The 14,055-nt window shown below is 50.1% G+C and overlaps 1 protein-coding gene across 1 annotated transcript in view; it reads right to left on the bottom strand.

The window, feature by feature from the left end:
* Window positions 1–398: 398 nt before the first annotated feature.
* Window positions 399–14,055, bottom strand: part of LOC122121027 (palmitoyltransferase ZDHHC11-like) — a 32,550-nt gene continuing 18,893 nt past the window's right edge. Inside the window, exons 5-10 of the mRNA XM_042695254.1 lie at window positions 12,860–12,984; window positions 11,392–11,547; window positions 7,620–7,732; window positions 6,356–6,396; window positions 4,358–4,460; window positions 399–470 (exon numbers count right to left, since the gene is read on the bottom strand). Coding sequence (XP_042551188.1) covers window positions 399–470; window positions 4,358–4,460; window positions 6,356–6,396; window positions 7,620–7,732; window positions 11,392–11,547; window positions 12,860–12,984 — 610 coding nt within the window. The remainder of the gene's footprint in view (window positions 471–4,357; window positions 4,461–6,355; window positions 6,397–7,619; window positions 7,733–11,391; window positions 11,548–12,859; window positions 12,985–14,055) is intronic.

Raw genomic sequence — 14,055 nt, 5'->3', positions numbered from 1 at the left:
GGCTTCTAGGTGGGTCTGGACCCATACTTCTCAGGTGTGCTTCTACTTTGAGGTGTCAATGGCTGAATTCAAGTGCCCTTCTCTGGTGGTTTTTGGAGCCTATAGGGATACAGCTGGGACTCCAGATGATATGAGCTGTTGCTTTAAGGCTCCAGAACAGGAGGTATAGCAGGCTAAGGTGGGGTGGCTGAGTGACTTGTCATGGATGCTTCTGAGAGATGACGGGGCATCGGAGAGATGGCAGGAGCCCAGACAGCAGACAGTGAGGACCCTCAGGGCCACTCAGTGACACTGTTAGGGCTGAGTCTGGCAATTTACCTCTGGAGCACAGTAGTTTCCATCAAATGTGTCAGCATCAAATGTCCAGGGGAAGAACCCAGGAGAGCCTCAGCCTCGGGTTATTGTGGGTGGGTTTCAATCCCGGGGAGTTCTCCCTCCGAAGCTCTGCTGGCCTGCAGTGATGACAACCCCTACAGAGAAAGTTAGGTCATCTGTAGCCCCCAGAAATGGTAGCACAAACCTGCTTGGTACACACACACATACCTCACACAGCACATGCACACAACATATACAAGCCTCACACAATACATGCACACCACATGCACACACACATACCCCTCAGAGAATACATGCACACTACACACCTCACACAGTACATGCTCACCACAAACATACCTCACATAGTACATACACACCACAAACACACCTCACATAGTACATGCACACTACACACAAGCCTCACATAGTACATGCTCACTACACACACGCCTCACATAGTACATGCTCACTACACACACGCCTCACATAGTACATGCTCACTACACACACGCCTCACATAGTACATGCTCACTACACACACGCCTCACATAGTACATGCTCACTACACACACGCCTCACATAGTACATGCTCACTACACACACGCCTCACATAGTACATGCACATTACACACAAGCCTCACATAGTACATGCTCACTACACACAAGCCTCACATAGTACATGCTCACTACACACAAGCCTCACATAGTACATGCTCACTACACACACCTCACATAGTACATGCACACTACACACACACCTCACATAGTACATGCACACTACACACACGCCTCACATAGTACATGCTCACTATACACACGCCTCACATAGTACATGCTCACTACACACACGCCTCACATAGTACATGCTCACTATACACACGCCTCACATAGTACATGCACACTACACACACGCCTCACATAGTACATGCACACTACACACACGCCTCACATAGTACATGCTCACTATACACACGCCTCACATAGTACATGCTCACTACACACACGCCTCACATAGTACATGCACACTACACACAAGCCTCACATAGTACATGCTCACTATACACACGCCTCACATAGTACATGCTCACTACACACACGCCTCACATAGTACATGCACATTACACACAAGCCTCACATAGTACATGCTCACTACACACAAGCCTCACATAGTACATGCTCACTACACACACCTCACATAGTACATGCACACTACACACACACCTCACATAGTACATGCACACTACACACACGCCTCACATAGTACATGCTCACTACACACACGCCTCACATAGTACATGCTCACTATACACACGCCTCACATAGTACATGCATACTACACACACACCTCACATAGTACATGCACACTACACACACGCCTCACATAGTACATGCTCACTACACACACGCCTCACATAGTACATGCTCACTACACACACGCCTCACATAGTACATGCACACTACACACAAGCCTCACATAGTACATGCTCACTATACACACGCCTCACATAGTACATGCTCACTATACACACGCCTCACATAGTACATGCTCACTACACACACGCCTCACATAGTACATGCACACTACACACAAGCCTCACATAGTACATGCTCACTACACACACCTCACATAGTACATGCACACTACACACACACCTCACATAGTACATGCACACTACACACACACCTCACATAGTCATGCACACTACACACAAGCCTCACATAGTACATGCTCACTATACACACACCTCACATAGTACATGCTCACTACACACACCTCACATAGTACATGCACACCACACACACACCTCACATAGTACATGCACACTACACACACACCTCACATAGTACATGCACACCACACACACCTCACATAGTACATGCTCACTACACACACACCTCACATAGTACATGCTCACTACACACACACCTCACATAGTACATGCACACCACACACACCTCACATAGTACATGCACATTACACACAAGCCTCACATAGTACATGCACACACCACACACACCTCACAGAGTACATGCACACTACACACACCTCACATAGTACATGCACACTACATACAAGCCTCACATAGTACATGCTCACTACACATACCTCACATAGTACATGTACTCTACACACACCTCACATAGTCATGCACACTACACACACCTCACAGAGTACATGCTCACTATACACAAGCCTCACATAGTACATGCTCACTACACACATGCCTCACAGAGTACATGCACACTACACACAAGCCTCACATAGTACATGCTCACTATACACACACCTCACATAGTACATGCACACTACACACACGCCTCACATAGTACATGCACACTACACACAAGCCTCACATAGTACATGCACACTACATACACGCCTCACATAGTACATGCTCACTACACATACCTCACATAGTACATGTACACTACACACACCTCACATAGTCATGCACACTACACACACCTCACATAGTACATGCACACTACACCCACCTCACAGAGTACATGCTCACTACACACACCTCACATAGTACATGCACGCTACACACACGCCTCACATAGTACATGCTCACTATACACACACTTCACATAGTACATGCTCCCTACATACAAGCCTCACATAGTACATGCACACCACACACACCTCACATAGTACATGCACACTACACACAAGCCTCACATAGTACATGCTCACTATACACAAGCCTCACATAGTACATGCACATTATACACACCTCACATAGTACATGCTCACTACACACACACCTCACATAGTACATGCACACTACACACACACCTCACATAGTACACGCTCACTATACACAAGCCTCACATAGTACATGCTCACTACACACATGCCTCACAGAGTACATGCACACTACACACAAGCCTCACATACTACATGCGCACTACACACACCTCACATAGTACATGCACACTACACACATGCCTCACATAGTAGTACATGCACACTACACACAAGCCTCACATAGTACATGCACACTACACACACACCTCACAGAGTACATGCACACTACACATACCTCACATAGTACATGCACACTACACACACACCTCACATAGTACATGCACACCACACACACCTCACATAGTACATGCACACCACACACACCTCACATAGTACATGCTCACTACACACACGCCTCACATAGTACATGCACACTACACACACACCTCACAGAGTACATGCACACTACACACACCTCACATAGTACATGCACGCTACACACACGCCTCACATAGTACATGCTCACTATACACACACTTCACATAGTACATGCTCCCTACATACAAGCCTCACATAGTACATGCACACCACACACACCTCACATAGTACATGCTCACTACACACAAGCCTCACCTAGTACATGCTCACTACACACAAGCCTCACATAGTACATGCACACTACACACACCTCACAGAGTACATGCACATTATACACACCTCACATAGTACATACTCACTATACACACACCTCACAGAGTACATACTCACTGTACACACACCTCACAGAGTACATGCACATTATACACACCTCACAGAGTACATACTCACTGTACACACACCTCACAGAGTACATGCACATTATACACACCTCACAGAGTACATACTCACTGTACACACACCTCACAGAGTACATGCACATTATACACACCTCACATAGTACATACTCACTACACACACACCTCACAGAGTATATGCACACCACACTTCACATAGTACATGCTCCTTACACACATGTCACATAGTACATACTCACTATACACATATACTACATAGTACCCCACACATATACTACATAGGCTCACACATTACATACTAAAGAGCACACATTATATAGCACACATACCCAGCATAGCACACAGATACCACTACACCACGTTAAACACACTCACAGACTACACACTAAACAGAACACCGCTGCACAAACAGACCCCATACAGTCTTTCATACTTTGTCCCAGATGCTGTGGTGCCTTGCTTTGGGAAGTCCTGACTCTCCAACCCAACTCACCGCTTGTGAAGAGCACTTCTTGGGATGGATAGCAGTCTTGGGGAACAGCACTGAACACAGAGAAGTCAGCAGCAACTTCTTTTGCTTCTGTCCATTAGGTAGTCTGAAATGACAGACGACAACATCGGCTTGGATAGAGCTTGTACTGTGTTGTTGAGGGCTGCAATAAGCAGCACCAGTGTTGGTTCCATCTTCTCCCAGACTCTCAGAGACCACCAGCTCTGGGTGTCAGCTGAGTGTTGAGCAGGCAACAGGAGTGACTTCCAGGGAGATAAACAGAGGGACCATCAGGGAGAGATGACAGGGCACACTGGGAGACTGCCAAGGAGAGGTGACAGGAGTCACAGAGCGGTATGAGGAGCTGCAGGACTGCCAGGGAGAGGTGGCAGGGTAGTCAGGGGACCACCACGGAGCGCTGACAGGATACACAGGGGGCCACCAGGGAGGGAGGGAAAGTATCTTCTGGGGAGAGATGCCCAGGAGAACAATGCAAAGATGGCTAGAGGAGTGTGAGGGCCCCCTGCTTCAGCAGGGGCATGAGTTAGGCCTCAATGGGCTAAACAGTTGATTTGTAGGAAACACGAATGTGGATGGAGCAATGGGATAAGAGGGTAAGCCAGGCGTTAGTGGCTCACACCTGTCATCCTAGCTACTCAGAGGCTGAGATCTGAGGATCACAGTTCAAAGCCAGCCAGGAAAGTCCATGAAATTCTTATCTATAATCAACTACTCAGAAAAAGCCAGAAGTGGCACTGTGGCTCAAGTGCTAGAGCACTAGCTTTAGAACAAAGAGGCTTAGTGACAATACCCAGACTGAGTTCAGGACCAGCAAAAAAAAAAAAAAGAGGTAGGCCGTGATGCTGAGGGCCTGTGCTCTGGAGACTCATGTCCAGGAAACCCGAGACCAAGCACCGGCAGCTGCTCTCTGCACCCTTCAGTCCCCTAAGTGTGGCTCTGCGCCTGCCTCAAATATTCACCACCACCCCCTGAAGTATGAGTCTGCCAGCATCCTTTCTCTACTCGGGAACTTGCAGTGACATCCAAAGTCCTCAGTGGGAACTCTGGATTCAGAGGCACAGATCCCTGGACCTCTACGCCTGTCCCTGTTGCCAGCGCCTGGGTGGAGAAGGCTTGAAAGGTGTCTTACTCCCTTGCAGTGCCAGGTCCTGCACCACGGCTGCCCCTAGTCACAATAACTGACACTGTAAACTAAAAACTCCTTCTGCCTTTACATTGCTTAAATAGAAGTCACACATTTTGTTGTAGCCATAAAAATCTGACTAACACAGATGAGGTCAGTTAGGGATGACCTTGAGATGAAACCAATATGGTACTAAGGCAAACCCCAAATCCAATGCCTGGGGCAGGCACGGAGACGCAGAGACAACATGGTAGGGGACAGAAGTGCTGTGCCAGAGGGCTGAGCAGAGCTGGAAGAGACAACGGGAGCCAGTCCTAAACCAAGTGCCATTAGAGACCAGAAGAGGACATTCAGGTGAGGACTTCACACAGAGGTGTGGAAAATAAGTAACCATAGTCTCCTCTTTGTTTAGATGTAAAAAAGAGAAGGAGACTTCTTGTAGTTTACATTACAAGCTACATGAGTGGCTTTAAATGTTAATGCTAGCTGGGCACCAGCGATCACACCTGTAATTCTAGCTACTCAGGAGGCTGAAATGTGAAGCTCAAAGTTTAAAACCAGCCCTGTCAGGAAAATTCAAGAGCTGCTTATCTTAAATTAACCAGCAGAAAGCTAGAAGTAGAGTGGCTCAAATAGCAGAGAGTAGCCTTAAGCGAAAAAGGTAAGGGACAGCGCCAGGTCCTGATTTTAAGCCCCAATATAGGAAAAATGTTGATAACGTTAAGAGAAACAAACATGGTTTCTATTATGTCATTCTGTCAGTTAAAATAGATGAATTGCGTTCTAAAACCTTGGAGTTAAGAGGAAATTCTAGCTTTTTCCGACGGATGAACCACCTGCAGCCAGCTATGGCTCACCTTGATGAAGACGGAGGTGACTTTGGACTGCTTGTTTTCTCCTGTGGGGTAAATGAGAATGCAGAACATGAGAAGCCATCGATACCAAGCCTTCCGTTAGACAGAATTGGAGGGAGGGGCACCTGGGTGCGTAGGAGGGGGATGAGGCCTCCCAGGGACAGACCCTTCCTCCCCAGCCACTCTCACATACGCTCAGCTTTGTTTCTCAGGTATAGGGTACCCCAGCACGGGGGTCCTGCCCAGGCCATGGACTACATGCTTCCCATTTCCTCCCCCTGCATTGAGGAGACCCCCAGGTTCAGAAACACATGGCACACAGACCCATATCACACATTACACAGACTGCACTCTACACGTACATATTACATGCACACATCATACCCACCCACCACAGAGACCCACATCACATATTACACAGACTGCACTCTACATGCACATATAACATGCACACACTATACCCACCATAGAGATACACATCATTTTATATACACTGAACTCTACATGTACATATAACATGCACACATCACATAGACTTACCACATGTAAACTCAACACACACAAACACACATTACACAGATACACACATGCATATATCACACCATATAGTTACACACACATACCATACCACACAGATACACATGCACACATATACCACACAGGTACACATGCATACACCACATCACACAGGTATACACACATCATACCATACAGGTACACACACATACCACATATTACCCACTACACATCCTCTATGCAGCACACTTACATAACACATACTCAGTGCACACTATAGAAAAATACCCCCACACTAAACAATATACACACCACATTCATACATTATACACAAATATCTAGGCCAGGATAAACGGTGAGGTACCAGCATGGTTGAGTCCCTGTTCCCAGTACCTACCTGGGGAAGGCCTTCCTCCATCTGTGTACACAGATCCTTCCTCCATCTGTACACACAGATCCTTCCTCCATCTGTGTACACAGATCCTTCCTCCATCTGTGTACACAGATCCTTCCTCCATCTGTACACACAGATCCTTCCTCCATCTGTACACACAGATCCTTCCTCCATCTGTGTACACAGATCCTTCCTCCATCTGTACACACAGATCCTTCCTCCATCTGTACACACAGGTCCTTCCTCCATCTGTACACACAGGTCCTTCCTCCATCTGTACACACAGATCCTTCCTCCATCTGTACACACAGATCCTTCCTCCATCTGTACACACAGGTCCTTTCTCCCCGCACCCACCTGGAGAAGGCCTTCCTCTGATTGTGCACACAGGTCCTTCTTCTCCATGGGACTGGTGTTCTGTTGGAAACGGGCCTGCATTATGTAGTCAAATGTGCTCAACTTCTTGGCCACTGGGAAAAGGAGTACAGGGAAGGACAGTCACCTGGCAAGCCGGCCTGGCCTCCCCCGCACCCCCCGGAACACCCTCCCAGGACTCCTGAGGGCTTGCCTGCCCTCACAGATGCCAGGAAGTCAAGAGGGGAGACAGAGGATGGCAGCCTCCCTGCCTTGGGGCTGGCAGAGTGGCACATGGTGTCTGAATTACATCTAAGCTTTAGTTCCATTGCTCTAAGTACTGGGCCATTCCTAACTAAAGTGCTGAAAATAGAAAACAACATAGAATGTACCTATAAATTGGAATGAAACACATTGGGGTGGGAAAGTGGTTACAAATGAATTAATAGTATAACAGACATCCCAGAGAGCTCAAATAGTATAATTTTGAAGAAAAACTAGATCAAAGCCCCACAAAATCAGCACTAGGAAATGGTATATGCAAGAGGGGGTGGGAACAAAGGGAGAGGGGTAGATGAAGGAAGGAGGAAGAACACAGTCAAAAATTCATTGCATATACACAAAATTGAGAAAAGTGAGGGAAGGGGGTGAGAATGTTGAAGGGTGATATTGATCAAGATGCATTATATTCATAAACTGTTTTGTCACATGGTACCCCTTTGTACAACTTCTTAAAGGTAATAAAAAATTAAAAAGAAAATATTCAGAATTATTCCATAATATGTAACCTAGTGGCCTCCAAACAAATACACAAAGCAAGACAGTAGGAGCCGCAGTATTGTTTAAAAATGCGTATCGTGAAGGCAGTGCTGCTCATGGACTCTGCGGTCTTGGGTGTCAGTGAAGCGGGCCTGGCCCCTGCAGCCCCAGACTTCCCCGCGCCGTCCCCTACAAGGCTACAGGGAAAGCACAAATCTCACAGACTATTCCCCAGGAAGGCCTCAAACCAAGATCTGCAAGTCTGCACCTCCTGAGTGTTAGGTTTTATAGGTGTGAGCCACTGGCCCCAGGTCCCATCCGCTCCTTTTCCACATCCTGTTCTTTCCTAGTTCTCCTGGTCCCCTTTCTTTGACTATTTTAAAGAGTCCCCATGTTTTCTGCAGAATGTGCATCCATAGGAGCGGCCCATTGACCAGTTATGCAATGCCCAAAGAGGTGGGAGGCCAGCTGGCTGACCACAGCAGACAGGAGGTGTTGGACCATGCAAGCTCTGCAGCGGCACTCAGGTAAGGGCAGCCTGTCCATCAGCTTCCTGATGCCCATTGTTACCATTTCTACTTAATGCCTTTCTAAATCCATCTATTCATTCTGCTCCCCTCCTTCCTTTTTCTCTCTTTAGTGTCAATACCTGGCTTGAAGTCTGGACCTTGAACTACCACTCAGCTTTCTTGTTGATGGCTGGCTCTCTCCCTCCAGAATTTTTCTACGTCATTGGAGATGGCACCTTACAGACTTTATTGCCCAGACTGGCTTCAAAACATACCTTCCTGGGGACTACAGGTGCAAGCGATCTTCCCCAAGCTCCTTGAGTTCCTTTTCAAAATATCCTGGTCTTTCCCAGAAGTCCTGTTGCTTTGCCTGGATAGTTCAAAGACTTTCCTGTGACCTCTGTAATGTGTGTTCAGTTTCTAGCTGGACCTGATGACCTCCCCATGGATCTTTCTTGCCTGGGGTTTGTCCTTTTTCTTATTAGCTTCCTTCTGGGAAAGCTACCTAAAGTGTTACCTGTCTCAGGACTAGTGAGCAGACACTCAGGGTTAGTGAGCACGGGGAAGGACTCAGTGAGTACACACTCAGGGCTAGTGAGCACACACTCAGGACTAGTGAGCATGGGGTGAGTACACACTCAGGGCTAGTGAGCACACACTCAGGACTAGTGAGCATGGGGTGAGTACACACTCAGGGTTAGTGAGCACGGGGAAGGACTCAGTGAGTACAACTCAGGGCTAGTGAGCATGGGGTGAGTACACACTCAGGGCTAGTGAGCACGGGGAAGGACTCAGTGAGTTCACACTCAGGGCTAGTGAGCACACACTCAGGACTAGTGAGCATGGGGTGAGTACACACTCAGGGTTAGTGAGCACGGGGAAGGACTCAGTGAGTTCACACTCAGGGCTAGTGAGCACGGGGAAGGACTCAGTGAGTACACACTCAGGGCTAGTGATCACGGGGAAGGACTCAGTGAGTTCACACTCAGGGCTAGTGATCACGGGGAAGGACTCAGGTGAGTACACACTCAGGGCTAGTGAGCATGGGGTGAGTACACACTCAGGGCTAGTGAGCACGGGAAAGGACTCAGTGAGTTCACACTCAGGGCTAGTGAGCACGGGGAAGGACTCAGTGAGTTCACACTCAGGGTTAGTGAGCACGGGGAAGGACTCAGGTGAGTACAACTCAGGGCTAGTGAGCACGGGGAAGGACTCAGTGAGTTCACACTCAGGACTAGTGAGCACGGGGAAGGACTCAGTGAGTACACACTCAGGGCTAGTGATCACGGGGAAGGACTCAGTGAGTTCACACTCAGGGCTAGTGATCACGGGGAAGGACTCAGGTGAGTACACACTCAGGGCTAGTGAGCATGGGGTGAGTACACACTCAGGGCTAGTGAGCACGGGGAAGGACTCAGTGAGTTCACACTCAGGGCTAGTGAGCACGGGGAAGGACTCAGTGAGTTCACACTCAGGGTTAGTGAGCACGGGGAAGGACTCAGTGAGTTCACACTCAGGGCTAGTGAGCACGGGGAAGGACTCAGGTGAGTACAACTCAGGGCTAGTGAGCACGGGGAAGGACTCAGTGAGTTCACACTCAGGGCTAGTGAGCACGGGGAAGGACTCAGTGAGTACACACTCAGGGCTAGTGATCACGGGGAAGGACTCAGTGAGTTCACACTCAGGGCTAGTGGGTGAGTACACACTCAGGGCTAGTGGGTGAGTACACACTCAGGGTTAGTGAGCACGGGGAAGGACTCAGTGAGTACACACTCAGAGTTAGAACGGGGAAGGACTCGGGTGAGTTCACACTCAGGGCTAGTGAGCAGGGGAAGGACTCAGTGAGTACACACTCAGGGCTAGTGAGCACGGGAAGGACTCAGTGAGTTCACACTCAGGGCTAGTGAGCACGGGAAGGACTCAGTGAGTACGCACACAGGGCTAGTGAGCATGGGGAAGGACTCAGTGAGTACACACTCAGGGCTAGTGGGTGAGTACACACTCAGAACAGGGAAGGACTCGGGTGAGTATACACTCAGGGCTAGTGAGCAGGGGAAGGACTCAGTGAGTTCACACTCAGGGCTAGTGAGCACAGGAAAGGACTCAGTGAGTTCACACTCAGGGCTAGTGAGCACGGGAAGGACTCAGTGAGTACACACAGGGCTAGTGAGCACAGGGAAGGACTCAGTGAGTTCACACTCAGGGCTAGTGGGTGAGTACACACTCAGAGTTAGAACGGGGAAGGACTCGGGTGAGTTCACACTCAGGGCTAGTGAGCACAGGAAAGGACTCTGAGTTCACACTCAGGGCTAGTGAGCAGGGGAAGGACTCAGTGAGTTCACACTCAGGGCTAGTGAGCACAGGAAAGGACTCTGAGTTCACACTCAGGGCTAGTGAGCAGGGGAAGGACTCAGTGAGTTCACACTCAGGGCTAGTGAGCACAGGAAAGGACTCTGAGTTCACACTCAGGGCTAGTGAGCATGGGAAGGACTCGGGTGAGTACGCACACAGGTAGCAATGGAAGATGAGCAGGTGTCCGAGCAGCACGGAGCTGGTGAGGACCAGCGGCAGCACCACAGTGAGCACTGAAAGGACCACGGGAGTCTTCACCCGCACAGCGCACAGCGGCAGGAACAGCAGCCATGTGTTCACAGTGCTGACCTCTGTGTAGACAAGGAGATCTGTCTATCCAGTGGCACCTGCCCACACCACAGCACCAATGGTCCGTTGGGCAGAGGGACAGAGGGTGCAGGTGTGTGTGGGTAGGGGGAGTCAGCCGGGGCGTGTTCTCCTGTGCAGGGGTGTCCTACCCCATCTGAGGTCCCTGTGGCCACGTAGCTGTGGCCTCCACCTTCTGAGTCTGTGGCGGTGCCTAGAGCCAGCCCAGGCCACTCCTCAGACCGGCCACCTCCCCTGTGGTGGAAAGCCTCCCCCTTCCCCGCCGCCCCGAGGCATTTCTGGAGCAGGATCTGCTCTGGCCCTCAGCACCACAGTGCCACTTGGCACTGATTTGTGCAGCTGCTGAGGGGCTGCGTGATAGAGTAGAGGGCTCGATCCACACAAGCACATTTGCCTCACAGCACATTCTAGAACACACCCTCATCCTTCCACATTCTGGATGGTACAGGTCTGAGCTCATGGTGGAGCAGGGTCACCCTTGCTCAGATGCTCTGGGGAGGGTGCTTGCCTCTTCCAGCTCTGAGCACTCTAGGAGCTCCAGCGTTTGTGGACCTCACTCCCAGCCTCTGCCTCCAGGTCTGCTTCCATGTGGCTTTGTGTGTCTGTATCTCCTCTTGTCTCTCACACTGTCATTGGATTTTGGGCACCAAGACCAAGATGAGCTCCTCACCTCAGGACCCCACGTCAGAAGTGCACTGACCCATTCTCAGACAAAGGACACAGACATATGTCCACAGCCTGGCTCCTAGACCATTCAGTTGGAGCATCACCCAACTGCTCCTCAGAGTCTGAAGCCCCCATCACCAGCCTTGATGTCTGCTCTTCTCTCCACGGACATCTAGCACCAACAGACAGACTCTCGCTCACTTTGCACCTGCATGTGGCCCAGAGTTCAGCATGTCTGAACGGGGCCAGCATGTCTGGGCCACTCAGGTCTGACTGGGAGTGACACAGGAACAGGGTTGGCACACTCTTCTACCCTTCGCTTCCTAGAGGCTCAGCTAGACTACGTCTAGACAGCACACGCAGGCCCCGTGTCTGTCTTGGGCACATGCGAAGCTACTAAAGTGTGCAAGCTGGGCTGCTGTCCCTGTCTCAGGGTCAGTACCACAAGCACAGTCTGCAGGGAGCCCAGTAAGCAGTGACTGACACCTTCTAGCTTCTCTCAGGGACTTCAGATCCAGACTTACCACTGACACTGTAGATTCCGACTCACTATGTCTAAGGCCCAGAAGTGGAAGGGGGTGATGCTTTTATCATACTGGGAACTCCAGGGAAGCAGACCCCAGGGTGTACCTTTATAGAGGGGGTCTGTGCGGAGCTCACTGGGGTTGGTAAAGAGCTTGATGGAGACATACAGCAGGATGATCATTGCGCAGAGCATACCAGCCAAGGCTGAGACCACGGAGCAGAAGAAGAACCTGGAGATGAGAAGCAGAAGCATGCATAGAAATGGGGGAGATGAGGACAGGCCAGACCAATACCAAATCCAAGGACGTACAGAATCACAAGGAGGTATAGGTGTACCTACCGGACCAGGACCAAGGCTGTACAGAATCACGGTGTGGTGCGGGTGTGCATAGGGGATCAGGACCAAGGCTGTACAGAATCACAGTGTGGTGCGGGTGTGCGTACAGGACCAAGGCTGTACAGAATCACAGTGTGGTGTGAGTGTACCTACGGGACCAGGACCAAGGCTGTACAGAATCACGGTGTGGTGCGGGTGTGCGTACAGGACCAAGGCTGTACAGAATCACAGTGTGGTGCGGGTGTGCGTACAGGACCAAGGCTGTACAGAATCACAGTGTGGTGCGGGTGTGCGTACAGGACCAAGGCTGTACAGAATCACAGTGTGGTGCGGGTGTGCGTACAGGACCAGGACCAAGGCTGTACAGAATCACAGTGTGGTGCGGGTGTGCGTACAGGACCAGGACCAAGGCTGTACAGAATCACGGTGTGGTGCGGGTGTGTGTACAGGACCAAGGCTGTACAGAATCACGGTGTGGTGCGGGTGTGCGTACAGGACCAAGGCTGTACAGAATCACGGTGTGGTGCGGGTGTGCGTACAGGACCAAGGCTGTACAGAATCACGGTGTGGTGCAGGTGTGCGTACAGGACCAGGACCAAGGCTGTACAGAATCACGGTGTGGTGCGGGTGTGCGTACAGAACCAGGACCAAGGCTGTACAGAATCACGGTGTGGTGCGGGTGTGCATACAGGACCAAGGCTGTACAGAATCACGGTGTGGTGCGGGTGTGCGTACAGGACCAGGACCAAGGCTGTACAGAATCACGGTGTGGTGCAGGTGTGTGTACAGGACCAGGACCAAGGCTGTACAGAATCACGGTGTGGTGCGGGTGTGTGTACAGGACCAAGGCTGTACAGAATCACGGTGTGGTGCGGGTGTGCGTACAGGACCAGGACCAAGGCTGTACAGAATCACGGTGTGGTGCGGGTGTGCGTACAGGACCAAGGCTGTACAGAATCACGGT

This window comes from Dipodomys spectabilis, unplaced genomic scaffold (assembly GCF_019054845.1).
Source record: "Dipodomys spectabilis isolate Male_0828 unplaced genomic scaffold, ASM1905484v1 ptg000179l, whole genome shotgun sequence".
Taxonomy (NCBI): Eukaryota; Metazoa; Chordata; class Mammalia; order Rodentia; family Heteromyidae; genus Dipodomys; species Dipodomys spectabilis.
This window is presented reverse-complemented; position numbering and strand designations above follow the sequence as displayed.